The sequence below is a fragment of the Malaclemys terrapin genome, chromosome 3, assembly GCF_027887155.1.
Source record: "Malaclemys terrapin pileata isolate rMalTer1 chromosome 3, rMalTer1.hap1, whole genome shotgun sequence".
Taxonomy (NCBI): Eukaryota; Metazoa; Chordata; order Testudines; family Emydidae; genus Malaclemys; species Malaclemys terrapin.
The window spans coordinates 15071143-15090737 of record NC_071507.1 but is presented as its reverse complement, the minus strand read 5'-3'; the positions used below and the strand labels follow the sequence as shown (position 1 = coordinate 15090737).

General features: G+C 38.4%; 1 protein-coding gene across 12 annotated transcripts in view; it reads right to left on the bottom strand.

Moving 5' to 3' along the window:
- Positions 1–19595, bottom strand: part of EHBP1 (EH domain binding protein 1) — a 332067-nt gene that overhangs the window by 92114 nt on the left and 220358 nt on the right. For all 12 annotated transcript variants that reach the window (XM_054022444.1, XM_054022446.1, XM_054022451.1 and 9 more), the window contains 3 exons: positions 9210–9388; positions 8519–8567; positions 982–1896 (listed from right to left, as the gene is read on the bottom strand). In XM_054022444.1, coding sequence (XP_053878419.1) covers positions 982–1896; positions 8519–8567; positions 9210–9388 — 1143 coding nt within the window. The remainder of the gene's footprint in view (positions 1–981; positions 1897–8518; positions 8568–9209; positions 9389–19595) is intronic.

Sequence of the window (19595 nt, the reverse complement as noted above, 5' to 3'; positions counted from 1 at the left end):
CTTGTGAAAGGAAAAAGGGGTCCTGAAAATGTAAAACACTGCTCCATCTGAACCAATGCACAATACGGCAGACTAGCCACACACATCTCTTTTCACAGCTAATGGAAACTAATCAAAAGAAAGCTAAAAACAAAGAAAGTTGTCCTCAGGAAAAAAATTATGGGCCTGATTTCTCTCTCTTGAATACGAGGTTGATAACATTTTAGAAATATTTGTATGACTGATTTGATTTAGTAGGATACAGGGAAAGACATAAAAATAATGCCAGCGTTTATGTAATGCTTTATGTCTTCAAAATACTGTACAAATATCAGTCAATTAATCCTCACAATAACCTTGGGAGATATGTATGTATTATCCCCATATTACAGATGTGAAAACCGACAGTGGTTAAATGACTTGCTCAAGGCTGCACAGAGCATCAGCAGCAGAACCAGAGTTAGAACTCACAAGTTCCTTGCTAACAGTTGTGGGTTCAGTTCACTAGGCCATGCTACTTCTCAGATAAGATTTAAAATATTCCTGGTATATTTTGAAGCATTCAAAAGTTTAGAAACTGTACACTGTTGCATATGAATCAATGAATGAATACCTTTTTTCATTTAATGCTTCAGCATGCAATAGTCACAAAAAAGCTTGGGGGTTCCACAATCAATAGCAAAAATTCCTTTAGCTGGCTGAGAATACAATTTTATTTATTTTAATTGGAAAGGGAGAAAAGATTAACAGTAAGATAATTCCTATAAAAAGAGTTATGGATTTTTTTCATAGCTCTTTTCAACATCACATGCTCTTTCCAAGTATTCAGCTAGTAAGAATATCTGGTTTGTCAGACAATAAAAAAAACCCAAACTCCACCTAACCTGTCAAAGACACAATGAATTATAAAGGCGTTGCATAGAAATTAACTTGAACAGTAACCCCATTTTGTTTCAACTACACATTGTTTGTTTATGTATACATAAAGTTCAAATTTCTTACCTGTGCAGTTTTTGCAGTTTGATCTGCGTGATTTATAACCGTTCTGGTGTCAGTGTCAGAATCGGTCTCTATTGGCTTCAGAGAAGCATGTTTTTTCTTTGTAAGATCTGCATCCTTGTTATAAGAGTATCCAACTTTAGAAGTGGGAGATAAACTTGTTTTTTTGACAGGTGAGCCAGGATCTGATCTCCTGCTCTCTGTGGATCCTGTATATCGCAGCTTTTCTTGCTCTGAGAAACTAATGGTACTGTCTGAACTCTGGTGTCTTTTCTTGTCAGCGTCTTCACAAACAACGGTTGGAGATTCATCCTTTTTTTGATCACTGACATGTGGCAAGTCACTCAAGTCCAAAGTGTCGACTTTCAGCAGTTTCTTCCTTCCCAGCAAAGGCTGTCCCTGTGCTGTATCTGCACTGCCACTTTTCCTGGCCTCTTCAGATCCAGAAGTCCCTACAGAGCTCTGCTGGGATTTTTGTGGATCAGTGTCACTTCTAGTCCTGCGAGAAGAAGGGGAAGCTATGCTTGGGCTTAAATGGTCATCAGGTGTCTGATGCTCACTTTCTGATACTCCAACACCACTGTCATTTACAAATACAGAGTCATCCTGCGAAACGAAGTCTGCCAAACCACTTTCAGGCTGGTGCAGTTCAGGCTCTCGGTTCAGATCATTAAGCTCTGCATAGAACTTTTCCTGATCAACAGAACTGTTTGTGTCCGTTTCATAGTTACCTACTTTATACGTGCTTTTACTACTGTTCTCCTCTATCTGAACCACATTTAGTTCTTGGCCACTGAAATGTGCCCTTATTTGATAGAGATAAGTCATAACGGTCAGTTTGTCAGGAATTGCTAACAAAACCATGTCAGAAGGTTCCAGCAATCGGGATATTCCTATACTGGCAAACCCATCATACGCCTTAAAAATAAACAAAGCAAGGATTACAATACAGTAATTTCATCACATAGCATAACAACTCAAAAATGGCAATTGAAAGTTTCATTTGAAAAAACAAAACAGTTAAAAATATCAGATATTGCAGGAAAGTCTGTGGGCCGGATTCACCATTGTGATACTGTTGTTTTACTCTACGGGCTGCCACGGAGTAATATAGTTGTGAATTAGCTGTTTTGTATTTGCCATTGTATAAGCCTAGTTTTAATATATTGTCCATAAGTCTGTTATTGCACAACCTGTCAATTTTCTTGACAGATTCTACACAGCAGAATCTCCACAGGAACCTAAATCAAGAGAATAAAAACATGGCATTGCTTTTTAATATATTGTCATGCTATAGTAAAAACGACAGACATTACTCCGAATATAATAGACACATTCATGAACAAATGGATGTGTGTGAAAGTGGAACCTAAATTTTTTTTTTTCAGTTTTCATTAACAAAATCTATTGACATCTTAAATGGTTCTCTCAAGAAGCAGGAAACAAGCAAATTAAAAAAAAGTGTAAGAGTTGGAACAAAAAAAACTAAGGATGGGTTTTTAAGATAAGGAACAAAGATATAAAGAAACACTACACTAATCCATCTTGGGCTTTATCATTGGTGATCAACCTTCTCCCTTCTACTGGCCATGTAATTGCAGTGATTTGTGTTGATGAAAAAGTACAGCCAGATAACCAAAATGAACTACACCTTAGATTACCTGATACAAGGTACAAGTCATATTGTTTAAGCACAGAAATGTATTTCTAAAATATCTACTTGACACTTAACTTATATAAAGAGAATAGTGAATTTATTTCTCACTTCATTTCTGTTTGAAAGCACTACAGAGCTTGGATACTACAACATATGTGAAACCACACTGTATTATTTCTGCTAGCCCTTTAAATGACTATGGTTGGTGCATCAGGTTTTTCTAGTTTTGAAGAATTAAAGCTGTTTCTCAATTTACAATTAATTATTACTCTCCTGGACTAACCCTGGAAGACAATATTGTGTTTCCAGGAACCCTTTAAAAAGGCATCCTGTTGGTTATTTTAGATTCACTTGGGTTAAAGCATTAAAAATTCCACTAGTTTTGCCTCTATTCCCCTCCCCCCTTAAATAAAAAAGGGTCGTTTTTCTAGCAGGTTCTAAAGTTCTAAAAATCATAACTAAAATATTCTGAATAAAAGGAACATGTTAAAAGCTGATTTAAAAAATAACAGCAGCTTTTTAACATGATGATATGGTGACACTTTATCTGCTGTTCCTAATGCTTTTTAGCTTATTGTATCCCGGATGGTTTGAGCTAGGTCCTAGAAGTTCTAAATTTGATTTTGTTGTTCTTGCTGAGGAGAAGTGCCTTTTAGAAATGTTAGCTGGGGGGTGGAGGTTGTTGGTGATTATAAAAAGAGAACTGTGTTTAGATGCAGAAAGAGCAATGTTTAAAAATATAGATGAAATAGAAAACAGACGCCTTCTCATTCCAGGTTGATCTAAGAGCCCAGGAAAGGGTCTGGTAGAGGACTGGAGGGAGATATCGGCGGGGGGGAAGGAGAGAGAAGAATGTGGCTGGGAAGTAACATGGATTGGGTGTAGGGAAGTGGTTCTTAAAGCCTGTCCGCCACTTGTTCAGGGAAAGCCCCTGCTGGGCCGGGCCAGTTTGTTTATCTGCCGCGTCCGCAGGTTTGGCCAATTGCGGCTCCCACTGGCCGTGGTTCGCTGCTCCAGGCCAATGGGGACTGCGGGAAGGGCGGCCAGCACATCCTTTGGCCTGCGCCACTTCCCGCAGCCCCCATTGGCCTGGAGCGGCGAACCGCGGCCAGTGGGAGCCGCAATCAGCCAAACCTGTAAACGCGGCAGGTAAACAAACTGGCGTGGCCGGCCAGGGGCTTTCCCTGAACAAGTGGTGGACTGGCTTTGAGAACCACTGGTGTAGGGGTTAGGAGAGCACATGGAGGGTTGGCACAGAGGCATAGTACCTGGTCTTGGAATGCAGCTCTGGAAGAGAAGGAGGAGAGAGAACATGGAAGGGGGCAGGACGCTGGTAGGGACGGGGAGAAAAGAAATTAAGACCTCAGGAGTACAGAGAAGTAGGAATACAGAGGGAACATGGAATAGGAATTTGGGTGGGTGGTTTAAGTTAAGTTCACAAAACTAAACCTCAGGAAGTGTGTGAGTTTCGACTCTACAAAATGTATGTGTGGACTGTGTTTTAGAGCAGGTTGGGAAAGGTTCACACTTAATAATACTAAAGCAGAAAAATTTAACTTCGAATGGTGGCTTTAAAAAAACAACAACATATTCTTGATGTATCTAGGATTATTAAGGATTATCTGTTAAATTTTGCTCTTTTTAGTGAAGTTTCTGATTGCTGTTTGCCAGTGGTTCACACTCCCTTTCTTTCTCATTCTGGACAAAATGTGTACTTTTGCTCATTTGTTTTTCCATAATTATTGACAATGGATTCATGTCTATAATTAATTTCAAATCACACAGTTTCCACAAGCAAACACGTTTACAACAAAGAATTCTATTCTGTAAAGGCCAAAATGCAGCTACAGGACATTACGTTGCATAATGTTTAAAACAATAAATGGATTATATAATATAATGCTACAATTTATACTAGAAAAGTTAGATTTCTAAGAGACCTGATGCCCAGTGGAATGTAGTTACTACAAGTAGACATAATGTTGCCTTTTAAAAAATGGAAAAACATTAGAGGGGGAAAAATCAGAGATCAGAGGGGAAAAACCGTTGAATATAAATATGTAGGTTGTCATGTAGACTTTTGATTGCTGATAGTTCTATAAATAACAATTGCATGTTGTGGATATATTCACATACCAGTGTATTAAAATTTCTTTTTCTTCTTTTGTAGAAAATCCAGTAAAGTCTTGATTTTCAAGCAGATAGATTACAGTAAAAAATTATAGTGTATTGCATGCTATTCAAATTGTATAATGTTATTCTTCTGTTTAAGCAAGTAGGCATACATACATTTTATTAAATATGCACATAACTAAGGCCTGAATCCTGCAAACACTTATCTATGTGCTTTACTTCACAGATGCAGGTAGTCCCATTGAAGTCAATCGGACATCTCATCTGTTTAAAATTAAGCATATGTGTAAGTGTTCATAGGATCTTGTGCAAATATATGAATTTGGATTCCTGGCATAAAAATGTGGCTGTTACCATGAAGGCAGGAAGGAATTATTTCCCCCCCCCCCTTTTTTTTTTTTTTTTTTTTTTTTGAGTTTTTGCATAATTTGGGGGATTTTCTTTGATATTTTAAACTGTTGCCTTCCTTAAGATGTCATTTATTTTGATAAGGCAGTAATAATTTGAGTACAAATTAACTTGAGAAATTTAATATTAGTTAATCAATATAATTAATAAATATTGGTTTACTATTTTCAATCAAAATATAATGTTTATGTATCTTTACATTGCATTTCTTTATTAATAACTGTCAATCATAAATGTTTATTACTTTCACTTACAGTTATTTCTCTTTATAATATAACCTTTTCACATTAATTATACTTAAAGTAAGAGATACATTAATGCTCAACAAAATTGGAAATTAGTCCACAAAAATCTTTGTTAGGAAATGAAATTAAAAGTGTGTCTCAATCTAACATGAAACAATACATTACAATTTCCACAACATAAATTCTTCAACCTAATAAAACCCTCTCAAAAATATAACAATCGGGAAACTAACAGTTAAGTTGCAACCACTTCACTCAGGCCATACATTCCTACTTCACATACTCTCAATCCTGTGGAAGTTGCATCCAAACCTAGTTTAGTCCCCTTATCATTTGTGAAGTGAAGAATATGTTACTAGGCGATTGTAAAATGCCAATTCCTTATCAAGGGCTATATTTCCAATATAGTGTAACTTTAACATATAGTTTGTGTTTACTTATTAAAAACAAAACAAGACAGTACAAGTATTAGTTGGTCAACATTATAGGTAAAGGTCTACAAGTACTAAGGTAAATGTAAAACACCATGGACTAGATGGAACTATACCTTTCTATGCTAGTTGAGAAATTATTCTCATATAGTTTACATATTTCATAATCCCAAAGATAATCACATTTTCTCTTTTAGCAATAAAATCATCTTAATACTCAGTCAACATAGTGCATTAACAGAAATCTCATGGAGCTCTGAAATATATTAATGCATCCTGAACTAAATAATTTATTTTTTGGAGACAGAAAAATTATTCTACAGAAATTATAATATATGTTCTGCACATTAGGCAACATTTGATACACTTGCAACCTTAACTATTTCTTAATTAAGTTTTTTTTTATTTATTGATATATCCTGACAGGTTGATTGATGGACACCAATTGCAATCCCTCAACACAAGCACCACAGGCAGTATTCTAAACATTTCCCAATTATGTAACACACTGACATATTGGTCAAGATCAGATGTCACAGGTAAATATCTTTTTTACTCAGCACTGCTTACTGATTAAGAAAATAATTAGCTTGGTTTATATAGGAACTCTGATGTTGTGCTTTTTATAACACTACATTTCAATATATAATTATACACAGCAATTACACTAAAATAGTTACCTCTTCAAGAGAAAACAAACCAACCATAAACAAGGTCAAACACTTCTAAAAGGAATATTCCTCTAGGTTAACCTTTACATCTATGGTCAGTAACCTTTTCCCTTTTTCCCTGCCAATTTACAGCATGGGAGAGGGAAAAAAGAGATGCTTCAGACAAGAAAATTGTCTTATTAATTCATAGATGTTATTTTAATTGGTTAGGAGGAGTCATTGTCAAATGTGTTACACATCTGCATGGAATTTATACACAGCCATTGTTCCCAGAGCTGCATTCATTCCAATGAAGGGCACACAGGGTTATCAGGCAGAACTGTGTGAGACCAGGAAATAAATCTGCAGGAAGCAACTGAGATACTCAATGTAGCTGTCAGGCAAAGAGTTGCAAAGTGATGAAAGAAAAAAACTGCACAACAACAACAACAATTATTTCTTTAGCAATGGGAATTATATACTATTAGGGAGATTGGCTAAAAGGTTTTCATTATAGCTCATCATTTGCCATCACAGTTGTATAAATAAAATGATGATATAATTGATTTCACATTAACAGAGCATTTTTAAAATAGAACATCTATTCAATCTACGTTTTATAATACTACTTGACTAGCCCTTACAATCACGGGAGCTTGAAGTTTAAAATCACATGGTCATAGAAAGCTCTGTGATGTCACAGATAATCCTCTTAGGTCATCACAAGACCCCACATATTATTATGAAAAAGATGTCAAAGCATGCACTGTCCCTGTCCAAAATCACAAGGGTAGATGGCAACAGACCAGAAATGCCTCATAATTTATTACACTTTAGCATTATTTTAATGATTATCTGCTTTTTGGGCAACGCGATAGTATTCAGAATGCATAAAAATATCACTGCCATTTGCAAATTTAACCAAGCACTTCTACAGAATGCAAATGTATATGCAGTCCAACATTCTTCAAAGAGATTTCCAGTGCAAAAGCGTCATATACTATAGTTTAGTAAAAAGATATTTTATTTTGCTATACATTTGATTTTTTCACATTTCTTATAGTGAATATTTTTTTAAAAGAGTTTAAAAATATAAGATCATAGTATCCAGAAGACAAGCTAAGAATAAAGCAATTTTGCACTGATTTTCAGTTATAATTTTATTATAAGTGAATCAAGTGGAAAATGAGCATTTAAAAATGTATCCCTCTCAGGCCAAGCTCATGCACCTGATGAAAATTAAAGTGTGTAACTAGTCTAAGACACTAACAGCAATAGAATGTTTTCTTGTAACTCCTAAACTGAGTTATGCTTAGAACTTAGATCACTGAAGTTGTTTCAGAACATCCCTTTATAATCTTTATATCAAAAGGGCATTAGATTACCTAATGTAAAAGTGGATTAAAATCCTTGGCCCAGTACACTACCAAATAATATTTCATTAATATTTTAGTCTTTTTTTTTAAAAAAAGTCATGTTTGAGAATATTTTTTCCCTTAAATATGATGTGTAATATAAAAAAATACAGCACACGGTACCGCCTAGTTTTATTGACAATGCCGGATAAAAGTGTGGGGGGACTTTTATTTTTAAAAATATAAAAACTAGTAAAACAGCACTGATTATGACCAACTCAATGATCTCTTTTAAGGTAATGGACAAGTCTGGAAGCAAATAATTCTAGAACAATAATATTTTCTATTTCTTTTTTAATTAAACGGCTGATTAGAAAAATAGAAATGATCACAAAAACTCTCTCTCCTCTCTCTCTGTTTACATTAATGTAGGCCATACAAATATTAAACTCTAATGCCAACCTGGCACTTGTTGTGAATGTTAAAGACTATGACAAACTAGAGTCAATAATGCATCCGATTTGAACCACAGGAGGCTGAATACCTTCTGTGAGCTGCAGTTATGACCTTACAAAACAACCTCTCTTTCCCAAAATTAATAAAAACCTGCAGTGAAGGCAAAATTGAAGCTATGTGGGTTTTTATTCCAGGCAGTTCTTACCTTTTTGTTGTTCTCTTTAATATCTTGAGGATTCAGGGACTTGTAGTCACTGAGGGGAAAAATGGCACAGTGGGTATGTACAGTATTTGATAAAAGCAGCAGTTTTAAAACAAACTGAATCTAAAAATTTGACATACAATAATATCCTACAGTAACTAGCAATTTCACAGCAATTCAATCAACAAAACTAATAGCGTGGAAAATTAAATAAATAAATAAATAAATAAATAAACCCCAGCGATTTCATGTTTCATTGCCTGAAGCCTTCCATCTAAAAGAGAAGTTAAGGCAGGGACTAGAGGCCGGCCTTGACAACCAAATTTACCATGAGGTAATCCGTCGTCGTCAATGTACAAAGAGCTACAGGCTTATTTGTCTCATCTCATTTCAACACTAACACAGTTTTCATAATCATCCTGAAGTCAGTTTTTTATATAAGATTAAGAAGAAGAAAAACGTATCATATGAAGGAGAGAAAGGATTGTTTTTGGCGGGGAACAAGGGAGGTCATAAAGTTTGGCCATTTGTAAATGACTTTTCCAACAAAGAATGGTGCCCTGTAGAAGGAAATTATGAAACTGACGAACATTTCAAGACCAAATAGTGAACAGTGGTTTTACTCTTCTGTACATTTAATTGTCACACATATATAAAATTTGTGATGTGTGATGGTATGAATGTTATAACTTACATTAAATCTGGCCTAAAGTGGTGTAATATTGCACAGAAAGATAAACCATTTCTCCAAGATGTAGTAAAATTGGTGATTTTCACTCCCCTATAGTTTTTTGTAACTTCTTTGCACCATACAAGCAGTGACTGACTAGCATTTGGCTTTCTCCCCAAAACAGGACTTGGTACTGGGCTTGGCTGGAAAAAAAGAAAAGAGAAAAACATAAAAGAATTTAATGGAAGATGAGAATTAACATTAATTGACCTAACTAGATGATCTGCATCCTTTGATGTCAGTTTAGGTCCTTCAAAGCTGTCAGTTTATAATGACTGTAACTTGCAAAAGACACAAATTGTCAGTTATTATCTTCAGTCTTAGCCCTTGGCACTTGCCTCTAAAGGATGTAGATATACAAAATTCTAAACTTATATATGAAATCAGGCCAAGAATTGTACCAATGGAAACACCATGTTCAAGTGCTTAAATACTTAAGGCATACTATTGCACAGTCTGTGTTATGTTATGCACTCTTAAAAAGATTTTCCAAAATGCAGTCATGTAAAAGCATCCCCACAAGCCCTTTCACTTTTAATGAAGACAACATTCTGACTGGATCAAAAGCAAAGCATATCAGGGTCAAAGTTTAGCACAATTTGTGATCTACTATTGCAGCACAAAGATCAAAGTCTCCGTGTGTGACATACACTTAATACATTAATCTTGTATACATTCAAGTGTAAAGTTTGCAGCTGTATGTCTCATGTTCAAATATTTTGTTATATAAAATGTAATGACAGGAAGATATTGTAGTGTCATTTATGAAATATCACAGCAAAATGACTTTATTACAGCAATTTTCATTTGTTCTCCTATTTCCCTCTGTTTATTTGGAAAAAAGATTCAGAACACAAATGCTGAAGCTGGATTAGTTCTGATTTAAGACAAACAATATTAACTAATAATGTTTCTTTTCCAGAGAAATAGTTACAAGGAAACAACATCTGGGATTCAATAGAGAATTTTATTTCAAGTATTTTGATCTTATCAAAATGTCCTTAAGTTTCTTGAATTTAAAAAAGTAATTACTAATTCTAGTTGATGTTTTCAAGAAAAATGCATTTCCCCATCAAAAAGACTTCTCAGTTTAAAATGTTCTTGCGTATAATGAAAGGAGTTAAATGAAGTTAACAGGCATAAACCCAAAACTCCAGGACACTACTGAGAAAAACAGTTGAGCACATTTAAAAAAAATATATTGTGTAATTAAAAAAATTATACATATACCAAACATGCCATTTGCTCAGCTTAAGGCTCTGGGTCCTCCAAATTAAAGTAAAAAGGGAGCAAGTCATTCACTATATCACAGCCACTTAAGTTTAACAAGTAAATCCCCTGTCTGTGCTGCCTGTTTGTGAAAGACCAATGATGCCCCCACTTGACTAAAGCATGTCAGTGCTAAACAATTCAAACTGTCAACCTCACACAATCTGATTTATGTTTTTACTAATTGTGGGGAAGATAACATACAGTACCTGTAATAGAAATACCATGCAGGTAATTTATCATTTTTATTACTTGTTAGACTAATACACTGTTATATAAACAAACCCACCGCAGCATCGTATTATTTATATTATTATAGCGCACTATAGTTGCACTGCTAATTCAGAGTGCACAAAATCTATATTTTACTTCAATTTTGTTTTAATATTCAAATGACTGCATAGAATAATTATTCACAAAGGGTTTTTCAATTAAGCTAACGGTTTAAATCAGGGTGAACTAACTGGAGCTCTTCCATCAAACATTCTCTAGGTTAAATGCATTAACATCTCAACAAAGGCTTACAAAATGAGAGAGAAAAAGAGGTAATATCTGACATAATTTCTTAAACTTTGTAAATATCAACACCACGGGCCAGATTCTGATCTGATGGATATCACTGTCTAGAGTCTTCAGTGGAATTACTCCAGGGTCACTCTGATGTAACAGATCAGATTCTGGGTTTAGGTCTCTCTCAAATATAGATTATAATTTATCACTTTGTTTTCTTCATCATAGAGTCCCAAGCTTTTGGCATTTGAGTATGAAAAAATAATATGTTTGAGGTCTAAATAGTTATACACCTAAGTAATGGGAATGATAAAATTATGGTAATAACACTGTTATAATGATACACTGTATTTTAGTATTTTAAACTCAGAAATACCTCTACCAAACCATACAATATTGACTTGCAGATAAGATATTAGAAACTATTTATTATTGGATTGAACTATAAGGCCTTAATATTACATAGGTAAATTTCACAGACCTGATGACACTAATATGATTTTAACATAGATAGTGATAGACAGCATTCAGCACTGTATACTTATTGCTAAAACTCTCCACACTATAAAATGTTAAATATTCCAGTCAACATCTAGAATCTTTTTGGTCAAATGACCTTAAGCAACACTGCCTTTTAAGTGCCTTAATTACAGATATTTAACATACATTGAATAATTAACTCATGTGATAACTATATTGTATTAAAATAGTTAGAGATGACTACGTCTTTAAATCATATTCCTATGGCCAAATCTAACATTTCAGCATATTCTTTACAAATTAATATACTGTTATCGGATTTAAAATTTGAAATGATACATTGCTAGGAAAACTTTCATTAAATTGGAATCACTTGGGGTGGGAGGATTTTGAACTTATATTTATGTTCTCGTTTCTAAAATGATTTCCCATCCCAGAATGCATAAGACACTAGCATTGTATGCTGTGATCATAGAGATTATTAGATGGAAACAAGATGAAGAAGAAATTCTATGCCATTCTTTTCTCTTATCCAGATTTAGCACCTTAAAATATTTTGGAGGAGGGTGAAGTGAATCCTGTGATGTATATATGTCTCTCTCACACAACTCTCATCAGAGCTTTCGGTACTTAGTCGGTGATAAAGGCATTGAAATCAGTACATATTGGGGAAAATATAAAACAGTAACAGAGTGATGAGCATACACTATGAAATTACCTGGGAGAGGGGGGCAAGCTCATTTTAATTGTTTAAAACTCTGTCATGAAAAACATTTCCTTTAAATAAATAAATGCAATATCAGTAACAGTGGCACATCTCTGGCATGCACAGTTCTACAAGATTAACGGGAACACTACTGGTGGAGAAAACGAATACCTAATGAGCTGTTTCCTGTTTAACGATACACTCCAACAAGCACTCACACACAATCAGTTCAAGTTCAAAACTCAAGCTCACTGTGCTTATTTTGGAAATACCTGTAAAAAAGCACACACAGCCAAAACAGGTTGCTAGATTTGGTCATTCATCTGCAGCTTGTTGAATTTAGTAAATATTTTGAGCTACAGCAGCAAAATCTTCAAATGTTGCTTTCTCTGACAGAGGACTGAGCAACAGTTTAATATTAGGTGGTGTCTTAACATTCCAAGGTATCAGAATAATCATTTTGGCCCAGAACCACAAAGGGACTTGGGCATTGCAGCACTGAGCATCACAATGGCTAAGGTTTAGGCACCTTGAAAATCACCAGAATCCACAAACCCTTTGTTAGGTGTCTAGGATCCCACTACAATGCATGGAGAGGAAACAGACGCTTGAGAATGGGACACAAAAAAGCCAGCACGTGAGGCAGGGAACGGCCTAAGATAGCCAACTGGAGGCTGACAAGAGGTATGTGTCTCAAGCCCCGCCCCCTCCTGGAGCTAGGTGCTTAAGTAAGGGCGTAAGTACATTAGGGGAGGGGGATCGATCTAAGATATGCAACTTCAGCTACACTATTCGCGTAGCTGAAGTCGAGGTATCTTAGTTCGACTTACCTGGCCGTTCTCTCGGCGGCAAGTCGACCGCCGTGGCTCCCCCGTCGACTCCGCTTACTCCTCCTGCCGAGGTGGAGTACGGGCGTCAATTCGGGGATCAATTTATCGCGTCTAGACGAGACACGATAAATCGATCCCCGATAGATCCATTATTACCCACCGATCCGGCGGGTAGTGTAGATGTGGCCTAAGTCCAGGCTGTTCTGTTTGCTATCCACAGCTGGGAACCGCTCTCTGGGAGGTTCCTTAGGCGCCTAATTCATTTCTGGTAAGAACGGTGGTGGCACACATCTAACTCCACACAAAACAGCCAGTGGAAGGAGGTGGAGGCAGCCCAGTAATTTGGGTACTTATGCAGAATGTAGGAGACCCTGGTTCAATTCCCCACCTCTGCCTGGTGACAAGAAGAGATTTGAGTGTGGGTTTCCCACCTCTCAGGTGAGTGCCCTAACCCGTTGGACTCTTTCTCTGGCCCAATTACTATTTAATAAAAAGTGGAACAGCTTCAACACAAGTGTTTGAGTGAGACCCACATGAGAATATTCCATAGTTCAGTGGTTAGGGGTGTATCCAAACCAATGGGCTGAAGGCTGCAAAGGAAGCCTCTACCCCTTCCCCCAATTTTGTGTGAAGTGAAGTATGCTCATAGAACACCAGCTACCAGGCCCTGTAGGCAAGGCAGGCTGGGGAACACCCATCTCCACCTGGTTTGAGGATCATGCTGGGTCTTAGGCACGAGACAGGAATCTGAGCACCTGCCTGAGGCAGCAATATGCATTCCCCCAGAGGTAGAAACTTAACTACCTAAGGAATTTTTACAGCAAAAATGTAGTTGCCAAGTGAGTTTAGGTACCTACAGAGTAAGGCAGCAGACAACTGGGGGTACTGTGGATTGCAGTGGCGCTTAAATCTGAGACTTAGGCACCTAACTCTGGTATTTAGATGCCTAAGACCCTTTGTAGGTGTTGCCCTTTGCTCTAAGGAATGTCATAGGGTGAGCTGGCCCTTTAAGGGGGTTGGGACTTAGCCACACCTGTGCCAGGCTTAGCCTGCCTTCCCAGGTGAAGGGAGTAAATCTGGGGATGGAAGGACGTGACTCAGAACCAGGCCTACTGGGAGATATAAAGGACAGCCTGGTGACAGTGAGGAAGACTCCAGTGAGAGCAGAGCTGGAAGTGAGTGTGCTATTAAAGAATGGGAAGAACAGCCAGAAAGGGCCAATGAGGAGCCCTACGCTGAGTAACTCTCCAGAGCTCTTATGCAGAAGGCCTGGGAAAGGAGCCTGCAGGGAGCTTCTGTAATCAGAGTGGTGGCCAGGAAACTTGAAGGATTTTACACTAGATTGCTCTGACAGTCAGCTCTCCCCACTTGGAAATTTCCCTGGTGCAGGGATTCCCCAGGATACATATGACTCGTGTAACAGCCTCTATGCTCCTGTCATGGGGCTGTACCTAGTGTGCACAGAGCTCTGACTGTTCTTGGCTGCTGGAATTGTTGCAGCCAGGGCCTTGGAGCTGTGCTCCGCTCCAGCTCCAGGCAAAAACCTGCAGCTCCACTGCTCTGGAGCTGCTCCGTGCTCCGGCTCCGTGCTCTGCTCCAAAGCCCTGGTTGCAGCCCTCGCATGAGTTAGAGGTCTCAAGGGGTACTCTAGCTAACTCCAGGGGCTAAACCAGTTCATAGCAACCCCAGAATCCAAGAACTACAAAGATGGAATAAAACCACTTTGCATTCTCCACACTCCAGAACCCAGGCTGCCTGGGCACCTCTCAGCCTGGGCTGAGAATCTGGGCCACAATTCAGGCCCTTTTCTTCACTACAGTGGTAAGTCACCCAATGAGTGGCCCAAGCAATTTTGCTGACCAGGGTGGAAAATGTCCCCCCACCCCGAAACAGTCAGGGGGGTGGGGGAAGCGGCACAGCAGTTTGGCATCCCCTGGAAGTTGGCATCCAGGGTGATTGCCCTGTTCACCCACACCTAGAACCAGCCCTGAAGTCACCAAAATATTACTGTTCGCAAACGAAACACAAGGGCTCTCCTCCCCCTTTTTTGATCAAAGGGTTGTTCAGCTATTAGAGATTTTTACCGTACACAATCTGATATTTATTGTTACCATTTTCTAAAAACAAATTTTTGGGGTTCTTGCTATGTGACAATCCTAATAAAATCTGTCAACTTGCACTTCATACAGCAGTAGTCAAAGAGGCCCAGCACACTCATGAACAAATCATGGTCAAATATTTTACAAAGTATCTGGTAATATCTCTGCTCTCATTTAACTTTCCGTACTCGGGACGGGGAGAAACATGTCCGATCTCCTGCCCTTAAACAGATTATAGGGATTTACACAACTCAGCTGCTTCATAAGACTACTTTTACTTCCCACATGCGATTAATAGTAAATATAAAAGTAACTTCCAGATTTCTCCAGCATCAGACATTTAAACCTTACACCTCACGCTCCCTGTTCTTCTGACTGTTATGTGCCTACAGCTATTATGGATATGAAACAAAATATATACTTTATCTTAAAAGGCTTAGTCATAAGCTTTTAATTGTTTTTCAAAAGAAGTGGTATTAAATAGATTTAATTTTATCACAACCAAACTATACAATGTTCAATCATAACCTTAATATTCAGACATCTGCCCAATTTAACATGAGGCTGTAATGTTTGAAGCTGGAGAGATTTGGAAGGTGAGCAGGGGGATGGAATCCTTAGGCCATGCCTAATGTTGGCTGTCAGTCACGTAAGTGAAATAATTTTCATTCTTATGGATTTTCATTTGCCAACTAAATGTTTTTGGGGTCAGGAGGTTGGAGAGTGCTTTTTCAAAGCAAGCCTGGGAAAATACAGTGAAAGCAGAAATAGTACGGTATATGCTAAGACTCTGGGATATGATATAAACAACTCTTTGTATATAGCACGAACAGCACATCCTCTCAGTCGAGGAGGGGGGGGAAGGAATCATGTATGGCTGAGGATTCTACTCTCTTCCTCCATGGTCTTCAAAATGATATTGATCTGCAGGAGGGGCAGAAGGCATTGGTTTACAGTACTGTACAGATTAGTGACATACAGGGAAAATGGGATAGATGGTTAAGCAGGAATTTATTGCAAGGTATATCCCACCCTAATTTGGCCCCGATAAGTTGTTGTTGGGTTGTGTGTGCTTCCAGTGAGCTTTCACTCTTGTTGGGATCTAGAGACGATGTACTTCTTCAAGACATAATGTGCGTGCTGCTCAGAGTTTAAACTATATGCTTTATACCCACAAGACAATCCTCGATGATGACACATGACATCAAGAAGAGCATATGACAAAACTAAGCAACTGTTGTAACCTTCATTATTCAAGCCCCTTATTGGTCATTACTCTCTTTTGCTGACTCACATCTAAATATTCTGTACTGGGAGCGCTATACGGATGGGTGCTGTGCAAATAACAGTAATCTCAGGGCACAGGTGCTGGGAATCTTAAACATACTAGCATCTGAAGGTTAAGACCTCTCAGTTTACAGTGGAAAGGGGGTGGTGCCACACATGCATGAAGGCCTGACATACTGGGTTGAGGTGTTGTTAGAACACCATTAGCCAGTCCCAGAGTGGGTCTCGCCAGCATCCCCTCATTGGCTGATCAGTGCACGTGGGTCCAGGTAAAGTTTGACAAGGCTTCATGCTTAGATTAGGAGTGGTTAATTTGGTTCAATACGTCGTTAATAAAACCAGAGTCCAATCTGATCTGGATGCATCCATCTTTATTTTTAGCCAGGCACATGGAAATTTTGCTTTGTCAGATGCATCACATGCATCCTCCCACTACACCTTTTAAAATAGCTGTCTCTTTAAAAAGTTTCGACATGTGGCACTTACAGAGGTGGGGGCTGGGAGGGATTACATTTTCCTGCATAAGGTGCAATTTGTTGCCCCCCTTCATAGTATTTGACTGAGGATAGCTTTACTTTAGGGCTGGAGCTGCTGTTGGAAGACACAGCTAAGGAAATGCTTTGAATTAGGACAGGGGTCGGCAACCTTTCAGAAGTGATGTGCCGAGTCTTCATTTATTCACTCTAATTTAAGGTTTTGCGTGCCAGTAATACATTTTAATGTTTTTAGAAGGTCTCTTTCTATAAGTCTATAATACATAAAACTATTGTTGTATGTAAAGTAAGTAAGGTTTTTAAAATGTTTAAGAAGCTTCATTTAAAATTAAATTAAAATGCAGAGCCCCCCGGACTGGTGGCAGCGTGAGAGCCACTGAAAATCAGCTTGTGTGCCACCTTCGGCACGCGTGCCATAGGTTGCCTACCCCTGAATTAGGGAATCCCATTCCATCCAGCCAGCATTTCCCACTTTTCCCACCTCCCTACTGATGCTGTAGACACTTTGCTCTGCTTCGACCCCTGCCCCTAGCAGCTTGCTGCTAGGGTTTATGCAGGCCCACTCAGGTGTAGATCTCAGTGAATAGATCTTTGTTTTCCCCCTCCTCCAGCTGCAATATTTCTTCCTTTACAACTATCTCCATATACCTGTTCATCTTAGTTTCCCTCATTCAACTGAGAGGTAAGAATTTTGTGTTTGCATTGCTTATTATCATTATGCTTAATTAGCACCACTCAACCCATCTGAAGCTTTAGACAAACTATAACTAGGAATCCTAGTACAATGGGATCCTGTCCAAGACTGACACTCCTAAGTGCTACGATAATACAAACAATAATAATAATGAAGTGACTGACTGGCTACTGGACAGAAGGGATTTTTTTTTTCCATTATAACAATGACATCTAAGATCCATGTACCAGCTTCAACCTGCCATTGCCGAGCCTTTTGTAAAGCCTCATGTTATGGCACCTACAAGCTGGAACATTCCTGACATCTCTCTGTGGGAACTTTTGCAGCCATTGCACCCCCAGCTTGACAGACTTGAATGATGATTTTAGAAGACCAATGTGGATGAGCAAGTCAGGGAATCTAAGCACAAACTGGAGAAGCTACAGGCAGGAGCAACATGCTAGAAAATGGCAGGTTTTGTTTTGCTAAAAAAAAGTGCACCTGGACATGAATGTAACTTGAGTGTTTTGGTCAACTTTCCCCAGGCATCTGGGGTCCGCCCTACATTATAGACTTGCCCCTCTGAAGCAGGGCCACCTGAGTACCAAACAATCCCTACAGTGAATACACTAAGAGGTTTTTCTGACCTCAAAAAAGGTCAGAAGATTCTTTATAATGGAAAGAGGTGCCAGATTTCCATTTTTATACCACTTCCTCTCAGGAATGCTTCCCTTGCTTTCTTCTAAGTTTTGGGCAGGGGGGTTGATGTAACTTCCTGGGGTGGTTTTTTTTTTTTTTTAAGTAAAAATATGCGCAACTATCATAACCTATCCTTCCCCACTGCATGACCAGACTTTGAATCCTAAACAGTTTCATTACTGAAGGACAAATGACTATCACCTGAACTACAGGAATAACTGTATTAGCTGAGAGCAGGAGAAGGTTATGTCCATAAAGCACTAGAGGTGGTTGCTTAAAAGACTCAAACAGTGGGTTATCCACACACAAGTAGAACTACTTTACAGACAGTATAGCAAAGGATAAAGACATGGCAAGCTCCTTCTAAGAGGTAGTGTGGCTAAGTGAATAGAATCTGGCTCTACCACCTTAGACAGACAGGTTCTATGAACCTAGCTTGTGTAACCTCTTGCAGCTGTGAATCATTGCTTAAAAATAAGGCTGGAAAGTATATACAATTATTAACCAGTCAGTAGAAGTGAGTTTAAACTCATGCTTCTTCTGGTTCCTAGTTATTTATAATTTGTAATATGGCAGCACCTATAGGGACTGTCAAGGATTGTCCTGCTCTCAGCAGATGGGAGAGCTCCTGCCCCATATGGTGCCTCCAAAGGGGAAAAATGGGCTCCTGTAGCCCTATCCTGAGAATTGGGGATGAGGAGAAGCGTGGCCCAACCCACCACTACAACTGCTCCAGCAGGTTCCCCAGTGCATTCTATGCTGCTGCTGCAGAAATCACTGCATGTGCAGAGCTTTTGGCCTTCTGCCAGGGTGAGAATGTTCACGGTTTCTGACATGTTACCAAAATTAAGCAACACAAACCACAAATCTAGATGGGAATTGGCAATTTTCAAAGATTTATAATTCCATTAAATCCAAACTAAACTAGCAAAATACACCTCTCTGGCCCCACGGCTACTACTGACACCTTTCAAAGGCCTGCTGCAAACAATGGAAGTGTCAGAACTCCTCATAAAAGGTCAGAAGATTCTTTATAATGGAAAGTGTTAAGCAAACTTAAAAGTAGTCACTGCCAGCAACTCCTACAAGTAGTGACTTCTCATGGCACTAACTGAAGCTCCTAAGAAGCTTCTACTTTTCTGTTTCAGAGTAGCAGCTGTGTTAGTCTGTATCCGCAAAAAAGAACAGGAGCACTTGTGGCACCTTAGAGACTAACAAATGTATTTATTTGAGCATAAGCTTTCGTGGGCTACATCCCATTTCTTCGGATGCATTGGAAGTACTCCTGTTCTTTTTACTTTTC